Raw genomic sequence first — 19,148 nt, forward strand, 5'->3', positions numbered from 1 at the left:
TTTTGCTGAGTTTATTTCTATAGATTCATTTTTGTCAAATGTGTCCCGTATTAGTGTTTTCTGTCCCTGGGCTAGGCCATAGTCCAAACGACTCTGCTGGATAGTATCACAGGGGGACAGCATTCTCTCTCTCGCTCTCTCTGTCTTTATCTCTGTGTCTGTCTCCCCTCTTTCTCTCGCTTCCCCTCTGTCCAAAAGGCAAAGAAACCACCCAGGAAGAAAATTACTCTGAAGTGCTTTCCTTGTCCTGATCTTTGATACCACTTTGACAATCACAATAGTGTTGTTTTTGTCATTGACCCCCCCCCCCCCCCACGCCTATAAGCAGAGCCGAGAGTGGTTCTTAGAAAGAGTGCTAACTCTCCTGAAATGCATTTTTTGGGGTTGACCTTTTCTTTTGTTTGTGTGTTGTGTGCCCCATTCTTTTTTCTGAATCCCATATCATCCCCTAAAGTCACCAAGGCCTTCAGAAGCACAACTGATTTTGCGACTTGTTACAGAGGTCTTCCCTGTGGCAGGACTCCTGAGTCGCTGGCTGTGCCTCGTTAGGATGCAGCCTCCAGCTAGCGAATTTCCACCATTTTCTCCACAGAGCTGCTGCTCATTGCTCCCGTAGGCTTTTCATTAGAGAGACAAATTTCAGCAATCATCTTACAGGCTGACCCAACCTCGAGCCTTGATCCCCCAGCTCTGCCCACTGAGTCACAGAGCTCAGGCTCTGCCCCAGCACCTCTTCAGCCCAATCCAGTCCTAAGTCCTTATCGCACAGACCAGCCGGCTACAATAGGGAACTGCAGACCCAGTGCTGAAGGCTGGTTCGTCCTCATACTCTAGGACCCCGCAGACCAGGAACAGGAACGTGCTGTCCGGGGTCCTCTTTTGGCTGAACCTACAGTATATGAATTGATTTCAATTCAGGCATATACACATTGATATCGACATGGATATCTGTATGTATCGATAAGTATATTTCACTGGTCAACCCCAAAGCCAATTCCTCCTTTGGCCACATTTCCTTCCAGTTCTCTGCTGCCAATGACTGGAACGAATTGCAAAAATCACTGAAGCTGGCGACTCATATCTCCCTCTTTAACTTTAAGCACCAGCTGTCAGAACAGCTCACAGATCACTGCGCCTGTACATAGCCCATCTGTAAATCAGCCCACCCAACTACCTAATCCCCATACTGTTTAAAAATATATATATATATCCTTTGCACCCCATTATCTCTACTTGCACATTCATCTTCTGCACATCTATCACACCATTGTTTAATTGCTCAATTGTAATTATTTTGCCACTATGGCCTATTTATTGCCTTACCTACCTTATTTTACCTCATTTGCACACACTGTATATAGACTTTTCTATTGTGTTATTGACTGTATGTTTGTTTATGCCATGTGTAACTGTGTTGTTTGTGACGCACTGCTTTGCTTTATCATGGCCAGGTCGCAGTTGTAAATGACAACTTGTTCTCAACTAGCCTACCTGGTCAAATAAAGGTGAAACAAAAAAGTCTCAGTCCAAATAAGTTATTTCAGGTGTTGATTTTCAAAAACTCTACTCTGTGTGATGTATTTCATTACTATATATAATCTGTCAGAAACCTGCATCCTGTTTGTTGCACATGTTCTTCCCACCATTTAGCTGGGTGGCAGCAGCATACAAATGTGCTTTCGAAGTAGGAGAGTTGGATGTGAGAGATATGCTCTGTCAACATAAGTTATGAGGCGAGGGAGTGCTGCTGATGAGATGTGTGTTATGTGTTATGGCCCTATTTTTAGCCTGATGGTGTTGGTTTCAATGACTGGTGCCAATTGTGCATGCCAGGCTTAACTCTCTATCTCTTTCTTCTCTGTTCCACTTAAGTGCTGCTCCGTTGTGATGACTGGTTGACGCTCTGAACACTATTAATAGCAAGTTTCTCCTCTCTGTTTTCTCAGTTCCATCTCCGACGTCTTCGCTGACAGATGCTATGAGTAAGTTATTCTGCTCTTCAGGCAAATTTAATAACAAAACCTTCACACACAACACTGATGTTTGGAAACATGCGGCCTCATCATGTCAGCTCCTGCCATGTTGCCACATCAGGACATCTGTTGGAGACGGGCAGTCTTCAGCTCAATTCTGCTAGCTGGGTTTTTGTCATTTGGAGTTAGCTGATGCGAGGAAATTGCCAATAGTGGGTAATTGTAGGCCTCACTGATGGGCAGATTGGATCCGAAATTGCTGATGCAACTGCTAGGACAGCTGCCTTGCGTGACTTGACACGGATGAATGCTTTTTCAACTAACAATCTGCTAATGTCAGGTTTGGTTTTCACAAGGCATAATGGGACCCATATCGTCCAAAAAGTTATTCTTTTGACTCATCTGTCCATAGACCATTATTACAAGAGTCTTGATGATCACCCAGGTGCTTCCATGTGCTTTTTGGCGAACTTGAGTCAACTTTTTGGACAACATGGGTTCCATTATGCCTGGAGAACACCAAACAATGCATTCCACAGTAAGAACCTTATACCAAGGGTCAAGCATGGTGGTGGTAGTGTGATGGTTTGGGGGTGCTTTGCTGCCTCAGGACGACATGCCTTATAGAAGGAACTGTGAATTATGCTCTGTATCAGATAATTCTACAGGAGAATGTCAGGATATCTGTCTGTGAGCTGAAACTGAAGCGCAGCTGGGTCATGCAGCAAGACATTGATCCAAAACACACAATGTTTGCGTGTGTCTACATGAAAATGATTAGAAAGCAACTAATTAGATGTTTTGGAATTGCCTAGTCAAAGTCAAGACCTAATCCCAATTGAGATGTTGTGGCAGGACTTGAAACGCATAGTTCATGCTTGAAAACCCACAAATATTTCTTAGTTAAAGAAGTTCCTCATGCAAGAGTGGGCCAAAGGTTCTCCACAGCGATGTGAGAGACTGATCAATAACTACAGGAAGCATTTGGTTGCAGTCATTGCAGCTAAAGATGGCACAACCAGTTATTGAGTGTAATGGGGCAATTGCTTTTTCAAAAATAATTGTTATTTGTAAACTCAGATTCCTTATGTAATAATGGGTTTTGGTTGAAGATCTGATAACATTCAGTTTCAAAAATATGCAAAAAGGAGCAAATACTTTCCCACAGCACTGTGTCATAAACCTTCTTCCAAGGTTTTGGTCCCTCCAGTCTCAAGTCGTGAGGCCCCCTACAGCCTATGATTGTTTGAAGTGTAGTCAGGCAAGGTGCAGCTCCGGCTCACCCTCCACCTCAGAGTAATGATCAGTCCCTGTTGCACAGCTGGTTCCCATGTCATGGCTGGTGTTTATATTCGTTATGGATCTTATTTATCACATTCGCACATCGCACAGATACAGAGCCTTTGAGCAGAACATCTGTCAGACAGCGCTTTAATAAGCCCAATCATTGCATACAATTCTAAATGCTAATTAGTTTATTAAAAATCATTTTGGGCCACGATTAAAAAATGATCTTTATTTCTCAACTGGTAATTGAGGCGTGCTTCCCATTTCCCATTAAAATGCATCGGAAGGCAGGCTTCACCACTTTGCAACGAGTTGGAGGCAGTATGCATTTATTAACTACTTCATTGAACATTTTACTGAGGCATGTTTTCCTTGCTTCAAATTAGCCTAAGCAAAATTGGACCATATCTGTGGAGGCAATTGGTTTTACAAAGACTTCCAAATGCCATTGAAACCAGTACCCTATTTTTCTCATGTTCTGTTGGTTTTCAGCTTCCTTTCGTTGTCTGTTGGCCAAATGTACATTGGCAAGTAGCCTACTGCCTTGTGCACATTGCAGCGATAATAACGTTGATAAATAATATCTTCTCAACATTTTAAGCTAAACTTTCTGATCTGTTGCATCCGATTCATTGCTTTAAAAAAATGTTTATGGGGGCCTACTGGTTGTATGAATTTGGGATATATCTCCCCTCACTGTCCCAGAGTCTGTTTGGGCTATTTCTTTCTCAACAAACTGACCAACTTTTCTATTATGGGGGATAGTAGATTTAATTAAATTGGCAAAATTATATAGCCTAATTAGCCTACGCCTGTCTAGGCAGAAATACATTTCAAAAATGCTCAACTTAATTGAGTGAACCACAGTAGTCCTATAGCCTATCTTATTGGCACCAACCGAGAGCATCAGTGTGCACTGCATATTCACTCTTTATTATTGTGTGGTCATTGCCACCTCCAGTTTAAATGGACGTCATATTCTATTTGTGTCTCCCCTTCTCGTGGGCCAATTACAGTGTGTATGGACAATGACTTTTTTTTTATTGATTTTGTTTGTCAGCAGAGTAGGCTACCCTGTCATTTTTCGTTTTCAAATAGATTCTGCTGTCTCCATCCATATACTGTAAAGTGAAACTCGCGCAGCATCTATGTATAGGCTAGTGATTATGCTGTTCCTTAATCATCTTGTTGGTTGAGGGAAACTAAATGTGGACAGTTATTCTAACATCGACTTGCATGTTCTCTTAAAATGAATGACCATAATCTAAATGGGATTTCTGTCATTCTGAGCACCGCGTGTGGATTCCCTGATCAGGTTACTCACCCAATGTATTTGGATCCGATAAATGTAAGTGCTGCTGGTCAGATGTCCGCCGCCATGTTTTCATAACGGAAATCCTGACACTTTGTCACATCACATGAGATTTGACAGGAGCTCTGCCGTGACGATGCCTGCCAAGGATCCTCCCATTCATAATGCACGTTTGTTGCCACAAAACCAATTGGCTATTTATTTTGCAGACGTTACATGGTGGAGTTTCCATGAGCTGCGGTCACATCTCCCTTTAAACCTCATGATGCCCATTCTTTCCACGATCAGGAGTTCTGAAGTGTGTCTTCCTGACATTTTCTTTCTGCACAGACCTGCTTGTCTCCTAAATGAATACCCTCAAGAGTGGGAGGAAAGTTATTTAAGAAAACAGCACCTAACTGACAATGGAGCGTCTATTGAATGACTTTTTCCAGTTGGTGCCTGTGCTAAATGTAATGATTTCCCATGAATGGACTTGGGAAAATGAGACATTTACGTTGAGTCCCAGATACATAGCGCTGGGCATTCCCTTGTCCTCAACACAGCTATGGAACCTGGTCCATGTCACGTGAATGCTTGTTGTACAATCAGTGTGCAGAAGCGCTCTAGTCATTTTTGGACAGCCCTCTCATTGCCAGGTGTTCATGGTGCTGCTGTTTGTCAACGCTCGAGGGTGGCAAGTATAAGTCGAGGATGGCAAGTACAAGTCTGAGATTGGTTCTCCATACAAGTATGGAGAACCAATTATAGCATGTTAATAATTGATTGCATTTACATAGCACTTTGCTGCTAGCTGAGGTACTTAAAGCGCTTTACATAGAAGGGCAGGGTTTTCTAAACTCTGTCCTTGTCCCCAGCTGAATCAGCTGTGTAGTGTTAGGTCAAAAACCAAAACATGCACCCCTTGGGAAACTTACCTCATCCAATGTGTAGCACCCACATGGGTGATGCACAGCAACGATTTTCGTGGCAGAATTCTAACCATAGATCAGCTTGATAAGTGATACAGTGCCTTGCGAAAGTATTCGGCCCCCTTGAACTTTGCGACCTTTTGCCACATTTCAGGCTTCAAACAAAGATCTAAAACTGTATTTTTTTGTGAAGAATCAACAACAAGTGGGACACAATCATGAAGTGGAATGACATTTATTGGATATTTCAAACTTCTTTAACAAATCAAAAACTGAAAATTGGGCGTGCAAAATTTTTCAGCCCCCTTAAGTTAATACTTTGTATCGCCACCTTTTGCTGCGATTACAGCTGTAAGTCGCTTGGGGTATGTCTCTATCAGTTTTGCACATCGAGAGACTGAAAATTTTTCCCATTCGTCCTTGCAAAACAGCTCGAGCTCAGTGAGGTTGGATGGAGAGCATTTGTGAACAGCAGTTTTCATTTCTTTCCACAGATTCTCGATTGGATTCAGGTCTGGACTTTGACTTGGCCATTCTAACACCTGGATATGTTTATTTTTGAACCATTCCATTGTAGATTTTGCTTTATGTTTTGGATCATTGTCTTGTTGGAAGACAAATCTAAGTCTCAGTCTCAGGTCTTTTGCAGACTCCATCAGGTTTTCTTCCAGAATGGTCCTGTATTTGGCTCCATCTTCCCATCAATTTTAACCATCTTCCCTGTCCCTGCTGAAGAAAAGCAGACTCAAACTATGATGCTGCCACCACCATGTTTGACAGTGGGGATGGTGTTCAGGGTGATGACCTGTGTTGCTTTTACGCCAAACATAACGTTTTGCATTGTTGCCAAAATGTTCAATTTTGGTTTCATCTGACCAGAGCACCTTCTTCCACATGTTTGGTGTGTCTCCCAGGTGGCTTGTGGCAAACTTTAAACAACACTTTTTATGGATATCTTTAAGAAATGGCTTTCTTCTTGCTACTCTTCCATACGACTGATTGTTGTCCTATGGACAGAGTCTCCCACCTCAGCTGTAGATCTCTCCAATTCATCCAGAGTGATCATGGGCCTCTTGGCTGCATCTCTGATCAGTCTTCTCCTTGTATGAGCTGAAAGTTTAGAGGGACGGCCAGGTCTTGGTAGATTTGCAGTGGTCTGATACTCCTTCCATTTCAATATTATCGCTTGCACAGTGCTCCTTGGGATGTTTAAAGCTTGGGAAATCTTTTTGTATCCAAATCCGGCTTTAAACTTCTTCACAACAGTATCTCGGACCTGCCTGGTGTGTTCCTTGTTCTTCATGATGCTCTCTGCGCTTTTAACAGACCTCTGAGACGATCACAGTGCAGGTGCATTTATACGGAGACTTGATTACACACAGGTGGATTGTATTTATCATCATTAGTCATTTAGGTCAACATTGGATCATTCAGAGATCCTCACTGAACTTCTGGAGAGTTGCTGCATTGAAAGTAAAGGGGCTGAATAATTTTGCACGCCCAATTTTTCAGTTTTTGATTTGTTAAAAAAGTTTGAAATATCCAATAAATGTTGTTCCACTTCATGATTGTGTCCCACTTGTTGTTGATTCTTCACAAAAATATACCGTTTTATATCTTTTTGTTTGAAGCCTGAAATGTGGCTAAAGGTCGCAAAGTTCAAAGGGGCCGAATACTTTCGCAAGGCACTGTGTATGCCTATTGCGTAGCCATTTAGCCATTACACCAGGGTTAATAATCTTATGATAAGGGCCAAGCGTTTTTTAATGACCACAGAGAGTCAGGACACCCATCTAGCACCCATCCGAAAGATGGCACCCTATACAGGGCAATGTCCCCTTCACTGCCCGCGGATTGCCTTAGACCAGAGTGACGAGTGCCCTCTACTGGCCTCCCAACAACACTTCCAGAAGCATCTGGTTTCCCATCCAGGGACTGAACAGGACCAAACCTGCTTAGCTTCAGAGGCAAGCCAGCAGTGGGATGCAGGGTGGTATGCTGCTGGCATGTAAAGCCTGTGCCTTACTTGGTGTGTGCATTGTGCAGGATGTCATCATTTGAAGCTTTTCTGTTTGTGTGCTTCCCCTTGCCTCTTTAATATAGGGGAACAAAGGGTCGTTTGCATTCAGTCACCTTGATGGGAGCCAACTGGAATATCAAACATGGTAGGGCAATAAATTGGACTCCTCTCTTGTTGTGTCTCTGTCATTGTGTTTGGGGATAATCAAGGTCACACTCTTCATCTCTGTCTCGATGACCTTTCAGTGATGTCTATGGCTGCCACCGTACGCTCCTGATGTCATTCCTCCTCTGCTGGGTTGAATACACAGCCTCACATCTCTGCTCTATATACAGCCATTCACAACTCCCCCTGAGAGCTGGAGCTGGGAACGACTGGTGAACTCATGAGCAGGAAGCCATGATTTAGTTATTAATTGTTAAGTAATGATGGCAAGACAGGGAGAGTTTCCCTCTGAAAGCATGTAAAAGTCTTATCTGTAACCTTTGGTTTTGTCAGAAATGTCTGGACCAGATGGTATCGGTTATACACTAAGTCGAGGCATTTTGAGAAGTACTGTATATGTGTGGGGGATGGCTCTTAAACCAATAGTATACTGCTCTAAGTTACCTCCCTATACCCATCCCTCATCCCTCTCTACCCCCACAAATGCTGATCCATGAACCACATGTTGTTTTCCCTCTCTTCTCTGTCCATCCAGTAGTCATATCCTTCCACCCCCACCTTGCACCCAGGTTTATATCCCTCCACCCCCACCTCACGCCCAGGTTAGTATTCACCCCCCACCGCCCATTGGGCACTGTTGTGGACTATAATATTGTGAACATGGCCTTTATTTATTTACTTTTCCATGTCCACTGATTACGTTCCTGAAAGATCTGATTTATGTACATGGACAAGCCCAAGAATAGGCCCCCCCGGTGTGTCCTAAGGAATTCCAAGAACAAGTTTGGTTGGTGGCCAAAGTAATGGTTGCAGAGGGGCTTCCAGACAGACAGCAGCCTTCCTTTTTTCTCCTCTGACTGGCATAAGTTAGGCAGGCGTAGACCTGGTCTTGATTAGATACCTACAGTATGTACCAAAGGTAAATGTGTTCACTGCTGAACATCCAGATAGAGATGGAAATAACCGAGTCTGTCAAATAGGTCTTAATGAAATCTTTACCCAAACAACACGACTTACTGAAAGGTTTTTCTGACACCTGGTGAAAAATACCCTCACAGATTCACTTATACACTGATACACTGTTAGTTATCTAGAAGTTGCTGTGAATTTTGGGTTACCTAATTGGCAACCAGCTGTCACTAAGTTATTGTTAAATTCACAGTAACTTAATAGCCAGTAACTGACAACTAACTGCCATTAACTTATTGGCAGCTTAACTCGCACAGATGTTAGTAAGTTATTGTCAACCAGATGTCAGTAAGCTGTTGTAAAATGCACAGTAACTTACTTGCAACTGCTGCCAGAAGGTTTTCTAATTACAAGAAAGCTTATAACATTAGTTGACAACTCCTAACAATCCTTTGTGGTGAGCACACTTGGGCTTTACCGTGCCTCAACCTCTTGGTTGGCATCAAACTGACCTTCCTGACACACCATCAGGTCAGTGAGCGTGACAGAGATGAGCCACAGTAAGTTACTGTGAATTTTACAATAACTACTTGCAGCAAACTTCCCAGTGACCAACTGCCATTAACTTACTGGAAAATGTACAGTAACCACTTTTTGAAGTGTAACTCTTGATTGTCACACGCTATTACAAATATTGTAGAACTGGGTGCTCAACCTTAATAATCAACATAGTGATAAAACCACTTAAACTGGTACAACACTTCCACTAACAGTTGGCACAAATACAACGTATATTAGACCATGCCCCCATATATGCTAATGAGCTCCCACCAACATTTCAAAGTGCAGTGAAAGTAAGTTAAACAACAAATTTGTAAAATGACTTTGGGAGGAAAAAACAAATGTGCTCTAAAGTATTGTTCACATTGGAAGTTTAATGCGACTCAAATCCACTCTAATCAGTTATTTTTCCTGCAATATAAACAGCCAAAAAGCACATGGAATCGGTGGTTTCAAGCCACATTTCAAACCACTTTTGGGAATGTGCTAGAAAGCTAAACGGCTACCTAGCTAGCTAGTTGACTACCGTGGCCAAAAAGGACTGGTTTTGAAAGTTGGATCATACCCTTTGAGGCTTTAACCCTTGTGTGGTGTTTATGTTTTTGTTATTCATCCAATGTTCACGGGTCTGAAGGATCAACCGCATTATTGGGTTTTTAAAACAATACAGCCATAACAACTTACGTAAAAATACTTCATTCTTAGATGTTGACCTATATTAATTACAAGCAATATAGACAGCATACGTGGTTAATAGTTGCCATTTACCTCTGCTGGATCACATTTATCAATAAAAGCTCATTTTTGGGGGGTGAACAGAAATATTTTATAATCTAGAGATGGATGGAATAAATCATGTTTATCTTGAACAAATATAAAAGAAACAAGGTTTTCATCACTATTGATGTTTATTGCTTTGAACTGAACAAATTGGAAGGACAAATTTTACAGAATTTGATGGAAATTATAAATTAGCCCCATTGAACACAAATTAAGGCAGGTCTACACCCCACATGAGGGACAAAGTTTTACTGTGTGTGTTCAAAATGTATTTCTTGCACTTGATGAATGTGTTCTGCGTCTTCCTGTCCTTCTTGGGTCCACACACATCACAGCGCTTCTTTTTTTATCTCTCTCTCTCTTAGGGATCATCTTTAATATTGCATCAACGTAATTGTCTGCATCATTTCCAATCCCCCATATATTTGGGGGGTAAATATACATTAACATTCAAAAGTTTGGGGTCACTTAGAAATGTCCTTGTTTTTGAAAGAAAAGCACATTTTTCTCCATTAAAATAACATCAAATTGATCAGAAATACAGTGTAGATATTGTTAATGTGGTAACTGACTATTGTATCTGGAAATGGCTGATCTTTAATGGAATATCTATATAGGCGTACAGAGGCCCATTATCAGCAACCATCACTCCTGTGTTAGCTAATCCAAGTTTATAATTTTAAAGGGCTAATTGATCATTAGAAAACCCTTTTGCAATTATGTTAGCACAGCTGAAAACTGTTGTCCTGATTAAAAAAAGCAATATAACTGGCCTTCTTTGGACTACTTGAGTATCTGGAGCATCAGCATTTGTGGGTTCGAGTACAGGCTTAAAATGGCCAGAAACAAAGACCTTTCTTCTGAAACTCGTCAGTCTATTCTTGTTCTGAGAAATTAAGGCTATTCCATTCGAGAAATTGCCAAGAAACTAAAAATCTCGTACAACGCTGTGTACTACTCCCTTCACAGAACAGTGCAAACTTGCCCTAACCAGAATAGAAAGAGGAGTGGGAGGCCCTGTTGCACAACTGAGCAAAAGGACAAGTACATTAGTGTCTAGTTTGAGAAACAGATTATAATATCATGTTTATCATAATTTGGTTTTAAGCCAGAGAGGTTAGAAAAAGTTTCTAGATCCTCTGAGGCTGTGGAGGGATTCTACTTGTGGATTTAAAACAAAACATGAATCATCTGCTTACAATGACACCTTTTTGTTTTTAAGGCATTGATTTCTAATCCTTTAATATTATTGTTGGATCTAATTGTAACAGCTAACATGTCGATGCCAATAATAAATTGTTATAGTGCCTATAGTGGACCACCTTGTTTTACTCCTCTTGACAGTTTAAAACTTTCTGAAATGTAGCCATTATTTACTATTTTACACCCAGGGTTACTATACATAACTTTAACCCATTTTATAAGAGATTCTCTCAAATTGAAATATTCCAGGCATTTATATATAAACCCCAGTCATACTTTATCAAAAGCCTTCTCAAAGTCCGCTATGAAAAAAAGGCCTGGTTTCCCAGATATTTCATAGTGTTCTATTGTTTCCAGTATTTGTCTTATATTATCTCCAATGTATCGTCCATGTATAAAACCTGTCTGATTAGAATGAATAATATCTGACGAAACCTTTTTAATTCTATGCGCTAAGCATTAAGCTAGAATTCTTGCATCACATCGCTTCTTGTTTCTACTGGCTGTAATCTAGAATGATGAAAACATTTAGTTCTGGAATTTTACTAACATCTCACTCACATATATAGTTACAACAGGCCAAGGTAGGAGACTCAGACACACACATGCAACAACATCACTCACACTTACCTCCAGTATTGGAGTTGTTGGTTCTGTGGGTTGAGTGAATGGGGCACCAGCATCCTCCTCTTGAATCATCCTCACGATGACTGCAGAAGCTGAGGTCCTTGGGATATGTTGCCTCCCCTGGATTTGAGGTCTGGAGCTTCTCTCTGTTCCAACATGGGTTCAATGCCATCCAGATGACAAATGAGATGTCGAAGAATATCACAAGTGGCCAGCGTAGGTTTCTTCTTTTGCCACCATCTTGTCTAAATTGTCCACCTCTGCTTTTGTGGCATTGAAATCATAATGGATTACTGTTTTTTGATGTTCCTGGACACAGATTAACCCATCCCTATGCAGCGTACTCATAAGTACCACATTTTTGCCTTTCTTTGGCACGTAGGACACTAAGGACGTGTCGGCCATGAACACAAACCTAGAGGAATTGATAGGCCAGTTACGTGTATTCAACAGCTGAGGTAGGAGCTCTGGCTTGTTTTTTGTGTACTGTTCCTACCATCGTCAGCTACCTCTTGAGGAGCTCCTGTCCCAGCTTGTGCAAAGTAAAAAAGTTATCGCATGTGATGTTGTGGGCACTTGGGTCCCTGTGTCACATTCAGGCAAACCTCATCCCTTGGTTCTTCTCAGGGACTCCTCCTTCTGGCTTCCCTGTAAACACTTGCCTGTTCCACACATATGATTATGATTAAGCAGCATCACAGGCAGCCCAGATCTTGATTCCATATTTTGCGGTATGTACTGCATGAAGGGGCAGTGGACCCTAAATAGCATGAGATGCTCATCAACAGTAACGTTGGGCCCAGGGTTGTAAAACAGGGGAAGGCGGTCCACCCACTTGTCCCACACTGATTGCAGCTAGCTTGTCTCTCTGCCGCCGAGCTGGTCTGGTGTCTCTGTTATCGAAGCAGATAATCCTGGAAATAATGTGGAAGGTTTCCAGAGACATTGTGCACGGAACAGTTATCTGCCAGTATCTGCATCCCACAGGGGTTCTGTGGATTCCCTATTTGGATCTGAAAACACCAGCAAGGGTAAAAACCCAAAGTTTGCAACAACAAAAAGCATAGCTTCCCTCCAAATTAGTGCAGTCCAGAATAATTTCCTGGATGGTGTCTGGGATTGACAGTTAAAAATAATACTTTATGTCCTGCCCATGACTAACCGCCATTCGTGTTTTTCTCTGGTTTCATCCTTATCACATTGGCGGCCATGCAGGGTGGCTCATTCCTTCGTCAAGAAGACCATTCAATTTCACAATTTTTTGACATACATATTTCTCCTCCTGCAGGCTGCAGGCTGCTGATGAGCTGGTTGCTGATGGGCTGGTCCTGGGGCTGGCTGAGGCTCGATCTCATCCTCTTCTTCCAAGTCACTGTCAGACTCCGAATTGATAGAGACATGATCCTCATAACACAGAAAATTCTTCATCTTCCAAAGTGGAAGAGACTCCTTCCACACTAGCTTCTCTCTCTGTAAATCATATTTCTATGGCCCTCTGAGCAGAGGTTATTTTTGCCATACTGATAGATTGTGGTAGGGAGCCACACATGCAAAACTATTTATTTGTGTCCCTCCCCCAATTTGTACCTGGCTGGGGTACAGTGTGGAAAAATACTTCATTTTTCTTTTTACAATGTATCAAAATTATGTATTGTAATAACATTGTGCAGGTTCCCGCAAAACATTGTTTAGTTTCACACACTACAAAGGGTACAGAGTGCCAGAAAAGCAGGAGACAGGCAGGGAGACAGACAGACAGGTTATTGGTGCTATGTTGAAATAGCAGGCCCAGGGGGGAGTGAAGGCACACAGCAAACCTTTTTTGTTAATATTTTATTTGTTTTCACCCACACACACACTTTTCCACACGTTTATTACCATCTGGTCCAGGGTAATAAAAATAATGATGGAGGCTACTGTGTTCTTGGCGTCCTTCAATGCTGCAGATATTTTTTGGTACCCTTCACTGTCGACTGTGGGACCTTATATAGACAGGTGTGTGCCTTTCCAAATCATGTTCAATCAATTGAATTTACCACAGGTGGACTCTGATCAAGTTGTAGAAAAATCACAGGGATGATCAATGGAAAATGGATGCACATGAGCTCAATTTTGATTCTAATAACAAAGGGTACAAATACTTCTGTAAATAAGGTATTTCAGATTTTTGGAAACATTTCTAGAAACCTGTTTTCGCTTTGTCATTATGGGTTATTGTGTGTAGATTGATGAGGAAAAATGTGTATTTAATACATTTCAGAAGAACAAAATGTGGAAAAGGGGAAGGGGTGTAAATACTTTCCGAATGCACTGTCGTTTTGAGTGTGTGCATCTGTCTAGACAGTTTTTCCACCAAACAAAACTGTGCGGTTGCTGTGACCTAAATGGCATAGCGGATTAAATTTCAGCAGGGCTTTTTTATGGATTGTGAGTTAAGTATCATTGGCAGACGTCAACTAAAATGTCTATGTGGTATACGAGGGTACCCACGGTGCTGCATCCAACTCTGAACACATGTAGAGCTATGCCACCCCTTTATATTTATCTGAGCACCTCTGGCTGCATTTACAGGCAGCCAAATTGTGACATTTGTTTAACTAATTGGAAATAGATCCAATGTGAAAGTAACTGGTATGATTGTTCAAAAGACCAAATAGTGGGAAAAAGATCAGAATTTGGTTGCAACTGATTTTGCTCTATGACGCTCATAAGTTACACAAGTTGTTAGAATGTAATGGGTTCTTCTACATAGGAAATCCCAGGACATAGTGTCTATAGGACTGTAATAAATCAAATCAAATGAAATCCCAGGACATAGTGTCTATAGGACTGTAATAAATCAAATCAAATGTAAAGGGATAAAGAATATGTACATAAAGATATATGAATGAGTGATGGTACAGAACGGCATAGGCAAGATGCAGTAGATGGTATCGAGTACAGTATATACATATGAGATGAGTAATGTAGAGTATGTAAACAATGAGGCATAGTTTAAAGTGGCTAGTGATACACTCTAATAGGTCACGTAGTTGCTGTCACAAACGCCACGCAGTTGTCACTGGATATTAATTTCCCAGTGAGCAAACAATGTATTTACTTAAACCAGTCATATACATTCATTTTGATCAGGTTTTTCCATTGACTGACCTTTTTTTTATTGACATTTGTCAATAAAACTCAAGAATGCAACAATTTACAAAAGTTTTAGAACACATACTCATTCAAGGGATTTTCTTTATTTTTACTATTTTCTACAGTGTGGAATAATAGTGAAGAGAGAAACTGTGAAATAACACATATGCACGAACCAAAAAAGTGTAAACAAATCCAAATATTATTATTTTTTCAGATTCTTTAAATATCCACCCTTTGCCTTGATGACAGCTTTGTTGTCAACCAGCTTCACCTGGAATGCCTTTCCAACCGTCTTGAAGGAGTTCCCAAATATGCTTAGCACTTGTTGGCTGCTTATCGTAGAAACAAGTCAAACGATGTATGGAATCAATTGTTAGGATGTTGTTAACATAAAACATCAATAACGTTCCAACCGGAGAATTCCTATGTCTGAAGAAAAGCACTGGAACAAGAGCTAACTCTGCCGGGAGCGCGCGTCACGAGCCTGAGACACTCTGCCAGACCACTGACTCAAACAGGTCTCATGAGCCCCTCCTTTATAGTAGAATCTTCATTCAAGTTTCTAAAGATGGTGGACATTTAGTGGAAACCTTAGGAAGTGCAACTTGACACCATAGACACTGTGTATTTGGTAGGCCAAACTTTGAAAAACTACAAACCTCAGATTTCCCACTTCCTGGTTGGATTTTTCTCAGGTTTTCGCCTGCCATATGAGTTCTGTTATACTCACAGACATCATTCAAACAGTTTTAGAAACTTCAGAGTGTTTTCTATCCAATACTAATAATAATAAGCATATGTTAGCATCTGGGACAGAGTAGGAGGCAGTTCTCTCTGGTCACGCTATTCCTCCAAAAGTGAAAATGCTGGCCCCCATCCCAAAAAGGTTAACAACCCGAAAACCTGTTTACCCCTTGGTGTTAATTAATTGTGGGGAGAAAATAAATCAGGGAGGAGAACATATGACTACTTCTCAGGATTCTGTGCGTCGCACTGGCGATAAGCAGCAGAGGGAACAGAGAGGGAGAAAGGTTGGAAAGTTCAGGAGAAAGCATTCTCTGGGATTTTATCATTTCAGAGAAGAAATCAGCAGACCGTGGAAGGTCAGGTGGGGCATTTCATTCAGAGCTAGAGCACAGATAAGTCTTTCAAAATGACGATTAAGGCAGCCCTCTGCACCTCTCTGATTCAGAGGGGTTGGGTGTAAATGTGGAAGACAGATTTCAGTTGAAGGCATTCAGTTGTACAACTGATTTTGGAAATGTTGACCCAAGGAATTGACTTTATCCATGACATCAAAGGAAATAGTAGTCTAAAACAAAAGGCTTTTGGGGAAAGGGGGATACCTACCCTTTCCCCAAAAGCCTTTTGTTTTAGACTACTATTTCCTTTGATGTCATGGATAAAGTCAATTCCTTGGGTCAACATTTCCAAAATAACACTTCAGTCACCCCACTGGGGATCACTGGCATAGATACTAGGAGAACGACCTGAAGGGCCACCATAGCTCTTCTTGAGACTATGCCCTTTGACCTGCAGCACCCTGCCAGGCCAATGCTCTACATGTTGTGATATCTTACATGTACCCCACAGTGCAGAGCGGTCGGTGACCTGCTGCCCCCTGCAGAGACCTGACCTCCACATGTTGACCTTCCGTCTGTGTTAGTGGGCATGTGGCCACAGAGGAGTGTGAGCGGAGAACAGAGCAGGGAGAAATCCTTAATATTATAAGCCTTATGCTGTGACAGTGGACAGTAGATTAGGACCTGTACTGCATCCAGACCACCATGCCTCACACTTCAACATATCTGTACCAATTCCCTGGAAACACACTGTTGTCAAGGAGTGTTTTATTCTAGCTATATCATTAGTGGGGATACCTTTTAGGAATGGGAGACATAACCTAAACGTTCTACTATCCCCCCATGCATGCAGAGATGGCTATGCTGTAACTATCTGTGGTAGAGCAGCCCTGGGTGTGATTTGGTCAGGGCTGTATAGGGAACAGGACTCATCAGCGCAAATAAAGACACCTTTTGCTGCCCATTTGTCTGTGAGAGAATTGTTCCATAGAAGTCATGAATTGTCATTTTTTCTAATAATGTGATTTGGTCTTTCTGCTCCATTAATCTGGGGCTTGATACATGACCAAAAGCCCCAGACTCACTTATGAGAATTTCTCTCTCCAGAGTTTCAGAGAACGCCTCGAGTGGGAAGCGGGCTTTCTGCTCCAGGGAGGAAGACTCTGCTCTGCCCTTTGTCGTGGGAAAACGAGCACGGAAAACCTGAGGAGGAATGCTGGGAAGAGGATAGGAAAGATCTGAGCTGAACTCTGTTAAACTGTTTTACTTTTCTTTAAGCACATTTTCAGGATATGGCAAGTTATGCAATATATTTTATACATATGTGTCATTTTGTAAGTATTGATATCTTTATAGGAAATTACATTTTTTCATGGACTAGTCGCTAATTGTTCTTTACATGTACTGTCAAGTCTACATATTAACGTTGTAATAAATATTTCACATTTTACAATACTTTGTAGTTTTTGTGTCACGTGTATATTGACCAACTGCTCATCAAATTCTTGACAATTTTTTAATTCCCATATGTCAGTTTAGCATATTAAACACATGGAAATTATATAATTGGATCTCTATGATTCCTTATGATCCAACAGGTCTATTATTCCACAATCCAATACCAACCTGCCAATCATCCCATAGTTCTCCCCTCACTTAGCAGTCACCGCTTTAGAATTAAGTAGATAATGGCATCTGTAGCTGAAACAGATTCACCGAATGCAGAAAAATTCACATATAGTAAAAACCAAATAGAGGAGGCTTTGCATGCTAAGACATTTACATTTTACATTTAAGTCATTTAGCAGACGCTCTTATCCAGAGCGACTTACCCTGTGAGAGATGCTGTGCTCTCATTGTGTGCTTCGTTATAAGGCCCTAGGCTGAGCGGGATGGCAGGCGGTCTGCTTATCATGGACATATTTTGATGGGTGTAAACCCTCTCACGTCGCCTCTTCCGCGGTCTCTATACAGTACATATGATCTTGGCACCTAGAACCAAATCTTGTGTGCGCACAGGCCAGCTAATATTAAGTCTGTCATGAGAGGCTACTATACATGCACTCAGTGTTAAGTCTTTGGGTTAAGGTGCTTAGAAGTTCTATATGGAGTGATTTCATTGCCAACCGATTGTATTTTAATTGTATAATTTTGAATTTGTATTAGGATATTATATGAGGATTATAATATTATATTTTTGAACGTCTAATGCACAACTTGAATTTCATGATTTGAAATTGAATGAATATTGTGTTAAATTTAAATGTTATTTAAAAACTGAATTGAATATTCATCCTATATTTATATATTACATTTCAATAGGGTAGATATTGGATTATATTGTCTGTGTATCAAATTTACAAACCATCATTTCAAGTTAATCAAAGTTTAATATATTGAACTTCTCAGATGCATTCAGATTCCGTTTTCAATGATCTAAATTCAGATTAAAAACCAGAGACAACATCCTGGTACTTTGCCAGCCAGGAAAGGTAGAGGTGAACAGATTGAAGCTAACGCTCTCTGTGGTAAAACGGAAGCTTCTGGCGGTTAGTTTCTGGTGGTTTCTGAAGCCAATGTTGAATGTATTTTCTTCCTATGAATTTGGCTCTAGTGTTTGAACCGCTTTGGCTGTAAGCTATTATGAACCCATTCATGAAAGCTGAGACTTTCCCCTCTGATGATCACAGTAACAATTTGGCTCCCATAAGAATATACAGTGCCTTCAGAAAGTATTCACACTCCTTGACTTTTTCCAAATGTTGTTGTGTTACAGCCTGAATTTAAAATTGATGAAATGTTGGTTTTGTGTCACTGATCTACACACAATACCCCATAATGTCAAAGTGGAATTTTGTTTGTAAAACATTTTCCAAATTAATAAACAATTTGTCAAATAGTATTCAACCCCTTTGTTACGGCAAGCCCAAATCAGTTCAGGAGTAAAGAAAACCCAAGGCCAAACCTACACTGGAGTTCCTTACCACGAAGACAGTGAATATTTCTGAGTGGCCGAGTTACAGTTTTGACTTAAATATGCTTGAAAATCTATGGCAGGACTTGAAAATGTTTGTCTAGCAATGATCAACATCATACTTGACAGTGCTTGAAGAATTTTGAAAAGAATAATGGGCAAACATTGTTCAATCCAGGTGTGAAAAGCTCTTAGAGAGTTACCCA

At 41.0% G+C, this 19,148-nt stretch overlaps 1 protein-coding gene across 4 annotated transcripts in view; it reads left to right on the plus strand.

The window, feature by feature from the left end:
* rad18 (RAD18 E3 ubiquitin protein ligase) overlaps positions 1–17,418 on the plus strand; it is a 73,472-nt gene extending 56,054 nt beyond the window's left edge. The window contains exons 12-13 of one of the 4 annotated variants that reach the window (XM_046311161.1): positions 1,947–1,982; positions 17,076–17,418. In XM_046311161.1, the coding sequence (XP_046167117.1) occupies positions 1,947–1,982; positions 17,076–17,175 (136 nt within the window). In that variant the 3' untranslated portion in view covers positions 17,176–17,418. Of the gene's footprint in view, positions 1–1,946; positions 1,983–13,036; positions 13,665–17,075 lie in introns of those variants that run through there. The other 3 variants (XM_046311160.1, XM_046311163.1, XM_046311162.1) reach the window with 3 other exon arrangements.
* The last annotated feature ends 1,730 nt before the right edge of the window (positions 17,419–19,148 follow it).

The sequence above is a fragment of the Oncorhynchus gorbuscha genome, linkage group LG18 (assembly GCF_021184085.1).
Source record: "Oncorhynchus gorbuscha isolate QuinsamMale2020 ecotype Even-year linkage group LG18, OgorEven_v1.0, whole genome shotgun sequence".
In the NCBI taxonomy this organism is placed as follows: Eukaryota; Metazoa; Chordata; class Actinopteri; order Salmoniformes; family Salmonidae; genus Oncorhynchus; species Oncorhynchus gorbuscha.